General features: G+C 45.3%; 1 protein-coding gene across 7 annotated transcripts in view; it reads right to left on the bottom strand.

Moving 5' to 3' along the window:
• The window catches only part of Ube4b (ubiquitination factor E4B), a 113,090-nt gene that overhangs the window by 55,393 nt on the left and 45,190 nt on the right, over positions 1-12,507 (bottom strand). For 5 of the 7 annotated variants that reach the window (XR_015452485.1, XM_087214454.1, XM_087214452.1 and 2 more), the window contains 6 exons: positions 10,276-10,411; positions 6,457-6,544; positions 4,936-5,080; positions 2,893-3,121; positions 2,072-2,464; positions 1,059-1,217 (listed from right to left, as the gene is read on the bottom strand). Coding sequence is in view for 6 of the 7 variants with exons in the window: in XM_087214454.1 (XP_087070580.1) it covers positions 1,059-1,217; positions 2,072-2,464; positions 2,893-3,121; positions 4,936-5,080; positions 6,457-6,544; positions 10,276-10,411 (1,150 nt within the window). In the remaining variant the exon portion in view is untranslated. The remainder of the gene's footprint in view (positions 1-1,058; positions 1,218-2,071; positions 2,465-2,892; positions 3,122-4,935; positions 5,081-6,456; positions 6,545-10,275; positions 10,412-12,507) is intronic. The other 2 variants (XM_004863628.4, XM_004863630.4) reach the window with 2 other exon arrangements.

The following is a 12,507-nucleotide window of genomic DNA, read 5'->3' as shown; positions in this document are numbered from 1 at the left end:
TTTATAGCCTGGGGTTATTTTTGAAGACTGCTAGGCACAAATACCAACTCTGTCCAGAGGAAACTTAGATTTAAGAGTGTAAGTATAAGACAGGGTCAGAAGGTCAGAAAGGGCTGTATTTTCCTGTTCAAAGTCACCTAGGAACCCAAGTGCTGCTGTCACTGTGTTTTCAGAGGTGAACGTTCAGCAGCACTCTGGGTCCTTTAACCAAGTGGGGCCTGGCTTTGCTGAGGACAAGGAGCTGCAGAGGGAGGTGAAAGGTTAAGAGGTGAGAGAGGAGCCCCAGTTATGCCAGACAAATGACCCGTATGTTCTTCATGATTGCCTTGGCCAGTGGTAGCAAACCCTTTAGAGCTTTCAATGGTAACAAACAGCTGACTGTGGTGTACATACCATAAATTCACCACCACCGGCCTAGACCAAGCTTGATGGCGGTGGGGATGGAAGATAATGAATGCGCACACACACCCAAGCCTCAGCCCTGGTCTCTTCCCTAAATACCAGAAATCCATTAGCAGGACCGATGGAAACAAGCCTCCCAGGGTACATAATGCTCCTGATCTGTAGCTCACAAGAATATTCTTTTCTTGTTTGTTTAAAAGAGGGTCTCGCTGTGCAGTTCAGGCTGGTCTTGAATTTATTATGTATATAGATCTGGCTGGCCTTGAACTTGTGGAGATCCTCCTGCCTCAATCTCCTGAGTGCTGGGATTCCAGGTGTGCACCACCACACCCAGCAAGAACATTCTTGCAATAGAGAAAGGAAGAGCCCCTTGTTTTAGACCTAACAGTGGGTGAACCTGATGAATGGTCATGAACCTGTTTTCAGGTTTCTAGCAAATGATTATAAGTAAGTTTTCCCCCAAGTGTATCAGACAACAACTATGAGAACTGTCCTATGTGTTGCTTTTCCCCTCACACTTGGATTCACTTGCCACCCCACCTGAGCTGACGCTGTCCTGTTTGGGTTCAAAGCACACACACCCCAAAGTCGTGCGCCTGGAAGTTAGTTCCTAAGCACCAACACACATGCAGGTAAAGACTCCATTCCTCAGATACCTGGACCCAAACTGGACACAAGAAAAATCATCACCACCACCACCACCACCGCCTTCATCATCATCATCATCATCACCATCATCATCATCTTCGTCTTCTTCATTGCTACTGTCCCCCGAAAGCCCGAGGAAGAGGAAGGAGAAGGGAGTGTCGTACATACTACCGCACAGAAACAAAAAATGGGCATCAGGAGACAAAGGCTGAACAAGAACGTGAAGAAGCTTTAACATCTGCTGTCTGTTTTTGGTTTTTTGGGGTTTTTTTTTTTTTTTTTGGTACCGGGGATCAAACTCAGGTCCTTGCACTTGTGAGGCAGGCAGTGGAACCACTGAGCTAAATCCCCGGCCCTCTGCTGTCTGTTTTAAAATAAATTGTATGCTAAAAGTTTGGTCCACTGCCATGCAGAAAAATAAGGCACCAAGATTATAGCAGCACACAGGTACATTTGAGAAAAGGGGCCCCCAGATTCATGCAACTCTGATACCATTGCTAACAGGCTACAATTACATATAACCAAAAATCCAAGCGTGAGGCAGGAACACACCCAGCTGCACTCCCGCTCCTGCATGTCGACCCCCCTTGGCCACAGTGCAAACATTCAAACAGCGATCCTCCGAGCCCCAACTCTCAAATTCAATGCTGACCACAGTTTCCGAAACTCATTAGTGATGAGGGATGACACATAAAGTAGAGGGCAAACAACAAAGTTCATTCTTTCTGTTTTGGAACAGGAAGGAGGAAGAGCCCTGGGAAGGAGGGAAGAAAGGGACGCACAGTACATTGACCCTTGCCTTCCATGTGGTCAGCACCTGACAGCGGGGACTCCGGGCCCACACCCACACCAGTAAGCAACACAGGTTAATGACCCAAGACACCCAAGAGTAGCTGAGGTGGTCAGTGTCACATAGCAGATCTTCTGAAGCATGTTAATCTGTTTTCCCTGCACTGCAAACACACACACACACACACACACACACACACACACACACACAGCTCTCCTGCCGGATAAATACCTAGGAGACATCCGCAGGGAGGAGGGGCGTCTGCTGGCGACACTGGGTGAGGCGGGCGGGACAGCTGGGCCCCCGCTCAGGGGCCTCGGTCTCGAGTTGCCAGCTGAGGGGCTCCCCACAAGGGCAGGGAGGCTGGGGGAGCCGGGCGGGATGGGGACACCTGAGGCTCGCTGGGTGGCACAGGGCGGAGGCGCCCCCGGGTGTGTGACAGTGTAGGGCCGGTATCGGGGGCACAGAGACAGGGACAGGGCCGAGGGCTGGCTTCCTGCTGCAGATCCAGAAGCCGCCCCGAGAGGGCTGAGGGATGCACGGGAGGGGGAGGCAGAGGACGGACTTGCCCCCGACTCCGAGCTCCAGGGACCAGCAGCAGGGGCTGGGCTAGTGTCATAGAGGCTACATCAGTGGAGAAAGGAAGGAAAGAAGAGAAAAATCAAAGAAAGACTTGAGATAACTAAAATGGAAAATTTCAGGCTTTTAAAGGATAGTACAATTGTATCCCACGTTTCTAAGAGTTCAAGTATACAAATCAGATAAGCATTTTAATAATTTTAATCTAATTGCTGTAGTGATGTTGAGATGATGACAAGGTCCCTTTTCAAAGAGCAATGTGGTGTACGCCACGATTTGTTTTTAATCTACCAATAGCCCAACCAGGAAAGCCAAAACACCAATCTAGAAAAGAGGGGACAGTTACCACCTCCACAGACTAAATCCACTCCCAAATGCGGCACACACTGTCATCTCCAGGACACAGGGCGGTCCCAGGAGTACGTGCGCCCTTCTCCTCCCAGTGTCTTCTGAGGAAAGAGGACCGCACTGACCTAGACAGAGAGCTGGCACCGAAGGAGCCCAAGCTGCAGAACATGGGGCTGGTCCCTGGGTTGGAGCCGGTATTCAGCGTGAGATTTCGGTCCGGAGACCGAGCTGCCGCGGTGATGGGCTGGGACGTGGCGGTGAGACTGGCGAATGGGTTTTCGTCTCGGGTCTGAGTGGACATCATGAGCACTTCCATTAAGATCTGGCCAATCAAGTCCTTAAAATCAGAGAACACTGTTGGGAAGGCAGAGTAAAGAACAGGTTACACAGGGTGCTGGCTGGACATGGTCCTCGAATAAGCCCGCCGGGACCCGAGCAGCTCATGGGATCCTCGGTCGGGTTCTGGAACAGGAGGAGCGTGTGAGTGGAAACTGGCAGACGTACACACAGGGGCTCCTTGGACTATTTCTGAGCCTTTTCTGTGGATCTGAAACTACTCCAAAATTGAAAGTTTATTTAAAAAGAAATTGGAGCGAGGTCAATGAGAGCTAATACATACTGCTGATATGTAACGATAAAGAGAAGTCACTCCCGACTACAGAGGTTGGGTTATCAGACTGCAAACACAATTGGGTTAATATTTCTCAGCCAATATACTTTTTATATACAGTAAAACTAAGTCCAAGGTTCAAAAGATTTCATGAAGGGCCTGATGTTTAATCACTATCTGGCTTTCTGGAGCAGATTTATAGTTCAGCTTCTGCTTCCTCATTATTCTTTGGAGTTCCCAGCTGATTTGGTGCTGGTCTTTAGATACATTCTAAATGTCACTCAACAAAAGTCCTGCTCACTCTAAATTTTATATGATCTGATCATTAAAAATTATCATTTGTATGTGTGAGACAGGTTTGAGAATCTTAAGAATTATAAGAGTAGCATGTGGCCAGGTTTGGCGGTACACACCTATAAACCCAGAACTAAGGAGGCTGAGGCAGGAGGATCAGCACAAGTTCTAGGCTAGCCTGGGTTACATAGTGAGTTCAAGGGTGGCCTGCACTACAACTAGGACCCTGCTTCAAAAACAAACAAATAAAAAAACGAACAAAAAAGAATAGCATGTGGCAGGGTTTTAAAATACACGGTTACCAAGTTCATCTCTCTAAGCAGACTAAAAACAGAAACAGACTATCAATCCTCCAAGGACACAGAAGACTTGTTTTCTTCCTCCCTAGAAGCCAGGCAGCATAAGAAAAGGAAAGGTGATCACCTTAATGGTCATTCATTCATTAAAATGTATCTACAGCACTCAGAAGACTGAGGCAGAAGGATTACCATAAGTTGAAGGCCAGCCTAAACTACATAGTAAGAACCTATCACACACACACCAAAAAAAGGCAAAAGCAAGTATCAAGGGAGATAACTGTATTCCAGTGACAGGTGCAAAGCACCTCAGCGCAGCCCTATTTCTACTGTATTCCAAAGGACTGCTGTAAAGAAAAACCACAGAGCCCTAGATGGCCGCAACTTGCTAACAGTTGTGTTACTTTCTGGATGTGTGGCTTAGCATAGCTAACCTCTAAAATAGAAGCCTGGAAACACAGCAAAATGTTAGTATCTTCCATCTTCTGAGCATTTGAATCAAACACACTCACACCACTGTCTGAGCGTGGCCCAGCAGGCAGGTAAAGCAGGTCTGGGTCACCCAGAGCAACCCTCTTGGGGTCCCCGGGGGCCACCCAGGAAACCCACATTTTAAACGGAACTCACCCCTCCCTCAGCATCTCCTTTCAACTCCCAGGACGATGGAGTCTGTAACTGAGCTAGACAGTTTTCTCTGGCAGGAGTCAGGAAAGCAGAATAATTTACAGCAGTGTCCTCACCATGCATCAATGCACTTAAAAGCACAACCCTGGGTTGGGGATGTAGCTCAGTGGTTCTGCTGCCTGCCTCACAAGCCCAAGGTCCCAAGTTGATCCCCGGTACCAAAAAAAAAAAGCACAACCTGAAGTGAGCCGGGGCTTGGGACGCAGAGAAACACAAAGCTCTCGCTCTCACTCTCACTGTTCCCTGCAAGTGCTCGGAAGGACAGCGCCGAGCTGGACTCTTACCTTCTTTTGGGTTCTGCTTGAACTGCGCAGAGAGAGAAGACAGGAAGATGACGTCTCTGTCCCGGTCCTTCCAGGAAACACGGAAGATCTTACAGACCAGCTGCAAGGCCTGCTCTTCAGACACTTCTGGGCCTGGGGCAGGCTCCTGGTGGAAGAGGACCTGGGGTCAGTCTCCACTGGGAAGCAGGAGGCAGGCGCTTCAGCAGGAAAATGTCACTCAGACTTAAGTCATGCATCAAGGAGGTTATTTTTCAAATGCTTAAAGCCATTCACCCACTGATTAAGAGAGAAGGGAACCTGTCCCACGACTCCAAAGTGACAACATGTAGGTCTCCTGAGCTTACAGTACAGCTCCAAGAGAGCAGAAAAGAACAGGGCTCTGTCAGGAATCAGAGGAAGAACTGTGAGACAGGATGTACACTGACCCTGTGTACTTTTCTGCAGGGATCACCAACCCATGCCAGTCTGAGGCCTGTTGGGAAAGGGCTGCACAGCAGAGGTGACAGGGAGGGAAGGAGAAGCTTCCTCCGTATTTACCCATTCCCACCTGGGCTCCACCTCCTGTCAGATCAGGGGCACCAGATTCTCAGGGGCAGCACCCTACTGTGAACTGCGCAGGCGCAAGATCTGGGTTCCCACTCCTCTGAACCATGCCTAAAACATCATCCTTCTGGGTTGGGGACTGCTGCTCCAAAGGACCAGGCTAACACTTGGGTTTCTTTCTCCTCATAACTTAATGTTTCTCCTTATATTCCACCCCAAGTCAAATATCACATGGGCCTCTAATAAAAAACAAAACAAAACAAAACACCTCTTTTTTCTGAGCACCCGCACCCGCTCATGAGTGCACCCTGTATGTCCCTCTAATAAATTCTTCTCATGCCTCCTGAAAAAAAAAATGACATAGAACCTTGTAAGCACCAAAGAATGATACAAACTAAAGCACTGCAGCAACAGGAGGCTACAGTCCAACTTCTACTCATCAACCTGTCGCTAACAGTATTCCTAATAATTTACTGAACAGGAAGAGATGCGATTACCTGTACCATGGACACCAAAAAGAACAAAAACAAATTCCAAAGGCCCTATGTTTAGGGTAACTACGTTCAGGAGATAATAAAGTATAAAGACCTCATGATTTCAAAAAGCTTTACTTGCTATTGGATTTTACACTTTCTGGCTTCAATTCCCCAATATTTCCCTCAGAAAACATCCAAAAATGTGATGATCTACTGACTTAAGTGAAAGACCAACAAAAAAATTAGTTTCTGTCACAAGCTAAATTTACTGACGAGAACACGGACCAGAACCAAAGATAACTGAGGAATTTTACCAGATGAAAGGACTGAGTTACACCTCCATTCTCAAGGGCAATCGAGGCTGTCCCTTCCTCAAAAACAAAAGCCTGCCCACATGGATGTGCTGGTGAGGGGTCCCCTGAATGGACTCTGCAGATTCAGCAGGACCCCGTGTGTCTGGTCCTGGGCACGAAGGCCAAGGGGAGCCACCTCTCCTACCCACCTTGTCACCAAGGCTCCTCTTCTCTCGTCGGTCGTTTTCGTCAACCTCCATGTTTTCGATCCCTGAATCCACATCCACCTGTGACATGCTGTGAGCATAAAAGATAGCTCAGTCTTTCGCCTTTTATGAGACGCCCCCCATGTCACAGCTGCTGGCTGTGAAAAGGTTTAAATATCAGTTGAAACTAATCATGAAAGTAAATGACAACAGTTCATCTTATTATTATTATTATTATATTATTATTATTATTATTATTTTGGACCAGGGATCGAACTCTGGTCTTTGCGCTTGCGCAGCAGGCGGCAAAACCACTGAACTAAATCCCCGGCCCTTTTTTATTATTTTTAAGAGCTCTTCATATGTTGAGATATCAAGAGCCTGTCTCTCATGTATGTTACAAATATCTTTCCCAAAGCATTGTTTCCTTAAGCTCACCTTCAAACAAAAAAAAGTCAGGGGAGCAGAGTCTGAAGATGTGTTGTTTTAAAATGCACAAGAAGTTGGGGATTTAGCTCAGTGGTTCTGCCACCTGCCTTGCAAGTGCAAGGTCCCGAGTTCAATCCCCGGTACCAAAAACCAAAACAAAACAAAAAATTATTTGGCCATAAAATGACACAAAAGGGGGCCGGGGATATAGCTCAGTGGCACTGCACTGGCCTGGCAAGCGCAAGGCCCTGAGTTCTATCCCCAGTACCAAAAAATAAAATAAATAAAATAATATGATACAAGAAACAACCAAAGATTGAGTACAAAACTAGTTAAGTATATATTATTTTCCTCCAAGCCAGGTGCGGTGGCGCATACCTGTAATCCCAGCATTTGGGAGGCTGAGGCAGGAGGATTTCTGAGAGTTCAAGGCCAACCTGGGCCACATAGTGAGTTCAAGGCAGGTATGAACTACATTTTTCTCCCACATTATGTAAGTAACCATCCAGCACCATTTAGTGAAAACCCCATCCTTTTTACCTTGAAAGTGCCTGTCATGTATCCAATTGTCTTATCTATGTGGGGTCTAATTCTGGGTGCTCATTTCTGTCCCGCTGGATGATCTGTTTGCGGGCAAACCTTGTCTTACTAAAACCTCACAGTACATCTTGAAATTGCTGGGTCAAAGCCTCCCCTTGCACTCCAAGAGCTGACTGGCTCTTCTTGGCCCTGTCCTCTCCTCTACACACTGAAGAAGCAGATGATTAGTTCCTTGAAAATCCTGCTGGTGTCCTGCCTAGAACTTCACTGACCTCAGAAATCAAATGGGGGCAAATGACATCGTTATGTTTTTGAGTCCTTATCTCTCTCCAGGTACTCACGCAGAGCTTCTTTGAGGACTCTCAATAAACTTTTATCATTTCCTCTGTAAAAATCTCATACTTCTTTTGCTAAATTTATTCCTGGGTATCACAGTTTTAATGAAAGTAGATGCTACCCCCCCCTTTTTTTTTGCAGTACTGGCAATCAAACTCAGGGCCTTCCCACTGAGCTATAGCCCAGCCTTACTGACTGATTGACCGATTGTCTGATATAACAGTATCTTGCTAAATCCTAAATTACCCAGATTATGCTAAAAAAGAGGGCTATTATTTCAGGTGTGCATCACCATACCCAGCTGGCACTTTTTAAAAAATGAAATTCTCTAGAGCTATTTTTGGCACATAATAACATAATTGATTTTAAATACCAGTTCTTGTAAGCAATGTTTACTTATCCATAAAGTGTACTACAAACACAACTGACCTTATCTGTGGATAGTAACTGTTTTCTTTCTTCCACTCCAATCCTACTAGTCATTGCACTGGGCAGGGCCCACATGAGGCAGAAATAGCATCTTCCTGTTCTAGTTACTCATTTTACAGAGGCCGATTCTAACCACTGAATGTGAGCTGCTGGAGTCTGGGGGCTCATGGGCCTTTGGTCAGTCAGAATAAGAGGTCTACGCTGTTCTAACATGCGCTCGGGAAGCCTGGAGGTTTTTACCCTGCAAGGGCAAGTGTGATGGGAGGGAAGCATCCGATGCACCTCTGGTCTCCCCTAAGGTCGCTGGGGTGGGGAGGGAGCCGCCGCCGCCCAATGCCCTCTACAAGATGCTTGCTGGATACTTAGCACTGCCCGTCAGTTCCCAGATGTGCCCTTCTCAAATGGGAGGCTTTCATCATGGGTCGATATGGAGTTTTCTGAGACTTGCAGCCATCAAGGTGATAAGGATCTTTTCTTTAATACATAACACGGTGGAGTACTTAGGGGTTTCCTACTGTTAATGCACTCACCTGCTCCTGAGCGCACTGATCATGGTGTGTTCATATTATACTATGCTAAGAAATCTTTGACTGAAACACATGTACAGAAACGTGCATAGGAAGGCGTGGGCTGAATAAATTGTGGCAAATAAACATGCTAATGTAATCAGCACCCGGATCAGGAACTAGAACATTAGCATACACCCCAAAAACTCCTGTGACCCTTTTTCATCATTAGCATGCTGACCCCAGTATTGATATCTAACCCACTAGCTTAGCCTGGTTTTCATGTATTTGTACATTTGCAGTCTTTGATTTGTCAATATTTAATATTTCTACAAAGAGTTTGACAGTATGATTAAAATGTAATTTTCTTCTTTGATATTATTTTTGTCTGACTTTAATATTAAGGTCATATTAGCCTCATAAACTGAGTTCAAATGTTCTCTATGCTTTTAATCATCTGGGGGAAAATCTGTGTAAATTGGAAAAGAAAATTTAAAATCCTGATTTAAGCCATTTCGTGGGTTTTATTTGGTTTCTCTCTTTCTTGCTGAGTCAATTTTGGAGAGAATGATGTTCTCCTAGAACTCTGATTTACCCCCAAGATTTCAAATTTACATGTACTGTGCATATTTGTATTTTTCACAGGACTCCCAGCTTCAGTGGCTTCCACAACAAATACCGCTGAGGGCCCACTGCACGCGGAGCAGTTCTAGGTGGAGCAGATACTGCTGAGCAAAGAGACTAAAACAAGCCCCGCCTTACCAAGCTTACACGTGTGAGAGGGAGAGATAATAAACTCTCCAGGTAGAAAGCAATGCGTGTGGTACAGAAATGAGAAATGCTACAGGAAAATGAAACCAGAAAGGTCAGGTAAAGGCCATTAACAATGTAAGCCTTTTCCATTTAACTGGGAATTTACAAATTTTTCCCAAGTAGTCATTTCCTTGTGCCCACTTAAACAAGAAATCAGTAAAACAGATCCTCCGTCTGAAACCTTCCAAACTCTTAACATTTCAGTGATCAGTAAAACTGGGAGAAAATCTTTAGGCACTGACATTTGTTTGTTCACTTGGTAGCTATAAAGCAAAGACACTGAGAAGACTCTTTAAAAAAAAAAACAAACCACACGTACCATTATTTCATCAAAGACATTCTTGGTTTGGTTTGGTTTTGGGACAGGGTCTCACTACACATCCCAGGCTGTCCTCAAGCTCAGGGTGATCCTCCTGCCTTCGCCCTCCCAGTTCTGGGATTATAGACTTGGCGCACCATGCCCAGCTATTTCATATGAGACATTTAACACCAAAACATAGATGAAGAACATTTCACAGGAATAGAAGAGCCTTTCAGCTTAAGAATGTGGCTGTAGGGCCAGGGATTTAGCTCAGTGGCACCATGCCTGCTGGCAAGTGCAAGGTCCTGAATTTGATCCCCAGTACCGGGGGGAAAAAAAGAAGAATGTGGCTCTAGCTCACTGTAGACTGGCAGAGGTCCGGGCGGGCGGACGGGTGATTCAGACTGCTAGGTAGAGACGGCTGAGCTTAGATCCTTTCTTTTTTATTGCCGCGCTGGGTTCTCTTACCTTTTCTCACAGGAGACACCATCGATATCCATGCTCTGGGAGCGTGACAGGGACTGAGACTGTGTCTCCAGGCTGTTGGAAGGTGAGCTGCTCAAAGAGCTGACACCCTCACTGCTCTGGCTCTGGTGGGCGACTCCTAGGAAGAGAGGGAAAAGCGGTGAGGGTGGGGATGGTGGCGAAGCTGTGGCAGTGACTGCACAGATGCACGGCCTGCCTTTATGCGACCTGACACCGCAACCCAGGAAGTCCCCGAGGATGATGTTCAAGGCTGCGATCACGCTGAAATCATAATGGAGCCGCGAGTGGTGGTGCATCTCAGCGCTTGGGAGGCTGAGAAAGGAGGATTGCCATGAGTTTGAGGCCAGCCTGGGCTACACAATGAGTTCAAGGCCAGCCAACCTAAACTACATAATGAGACCCCATCTCAAAAAATATCATTAACGGAATGAGGAAAAAACATGATTTCTCATCATGTGAGGGCAGTAACAGCGACATCTGATACCCAAAGGTGGCCTCTCCTGGGCTCTTTCCCCAGTTCAAACTCTGGTCCCTGATACAAATTAGTGTCTCTGATAATCTACAATGATCTTTGATATGCATCCAAAATGAGGTACATTAATAATAGATAAGATGTGTAATTAAGCATAAAGATGGTGGTGATAGAATCTAGATGGCGTAGATACAGGTGTTCACTGCAGTATTCTTTCAAGCTTGCTATATGTTTGACATCTTCATAATAAAATGTTGAAAAATGCAAAGCTTCCACTTATTGGTTGAAAATAAAGCCGGGGATTTAGCTCAGTGGTTCCAGCGCCTGCCTTGCAAGCACAAGGTCCCGAGTTTGATCCCCGGTACCCCCCCCAAAAAATAAAAAATCAACACAATCCTGGGGTGGGGATTTAGCTCAGTGGTTCCGCCACCTGCCTCACAAGCGCAAGGTCCCGAGTTCGATCCCCAGTACCAAAAAAAAGAACCACAGTCCTTGCCCTCACAGAGGTTCTGGTGAGGTGAAAGTGTATCTGTATAGGAAGAGATCACTTCTCATAGTAATGTCCTCATCAACGCCTTTTTTTGGACAGGAACTTACTGTGTGGTTCAGGCTGGCCTTGAACTATGTAACCTGGGCTTGCTTCAAACTCAAACCAATCATTCCTGCCTCAGCTTCCTGCGTGCTGAGCTTACAGGTGTGAGCCACATGCCTAGTATCAATGTCTTAAAATTATGTTTATCACAGAATTTTACAAATGACTTTAACTCTCATTTTACATAGAAGAAACAAAGAAGGAGGGCCGGGGACGTAGCTCAGTGGCACCGCACCTGCCCGGCAAGTTCAAGGTCCTGAGTTTGATTCCTGGTTCTGCAAAAAAAAAAAAAAGAAAGAAACAAAGAAGGAAAAGAAAAGAAAAAGGAATGTTTAGCCAAGCACTTCCAAATACTTTAAATACATGTCTATACTAAAAGGAAAATGAGATTCATGTGTTTAAAACTATAAAAGATGAACAAAAAGAACTTTAAAATTTTTTTAACTTTAAATTTTTTGCTGAAATGTCTAAAAATGGAGAAAATTCTAACCTTCACAGTATTCTAAGACAGTAAATTCACCACCCTTTAAGCTGTCTTCTCATTAATGAATATTACAAAACACTTATCAATCAGTGACACCAGTTTTTATTTATTTATTTTTTTTTCGGTACTGGGGATCAAACTCAGGACCTTGCACTTGCGAGGCAGGTGGCAGAACCACTGAGCTAAATCCCTGGCCCCAACACCAGTTTTTAAACACGTACCAGTCTGTTAAAACTTTAGCAAGACTAGCAAAGGAAATGAGAAACTAAATGTTCACATTCTTAAGATGCAAGTAAAATACGCAAAGCAGCTAGAGCAATCAGAAATCTGAAAAAGCTTGTTCAATGTGGGAAAACTCTGAGTTCGTTAATTGAAGAAATATAGCTATCGTAAGTTTTTAATAAACATTTATTGAGGGAATAACTGAGCATTAATAATGTCCTTAGAGTATTATTGTACCCATCACAATGAAAGGCCAGACTTTTTTTTTTTTTTCCATGAGAAAAGGTCTCACTAGGGCCGGGGATTTAGCTCAGTGGTTCCGCCGCCTGCCTCAAAAGTGCAAGGTCCTGAGTTCAATCCCCAGTAGCAAAAAAAAAAAAAAAAAAAACCAGGAAAAAAAACAAAAACAAATCTGTTCTGTAAACCATTCTAAAATAACATTAT

Source organism: Heterocephalus glaber, unplaced genomic scaffold (assembly GCF_053883595.1).
Source record: "Heterocephalus glaber isolate CG9 unplaced genomic scaffold, H.glaber_assembly_v1.0 deba00001447, whole genome shotgun sequence".
NCBI classification, from domain to species: domain Eukaryota; kingdom Metazoa; phylum Chordata; class Mammalia; order Rodentia; family Bathyergidae; genus Heterocephalus; species Heterocephalus glaber.
This window is presented reverse-complemented; position numbering and strand designations above follow the sequence as displayed.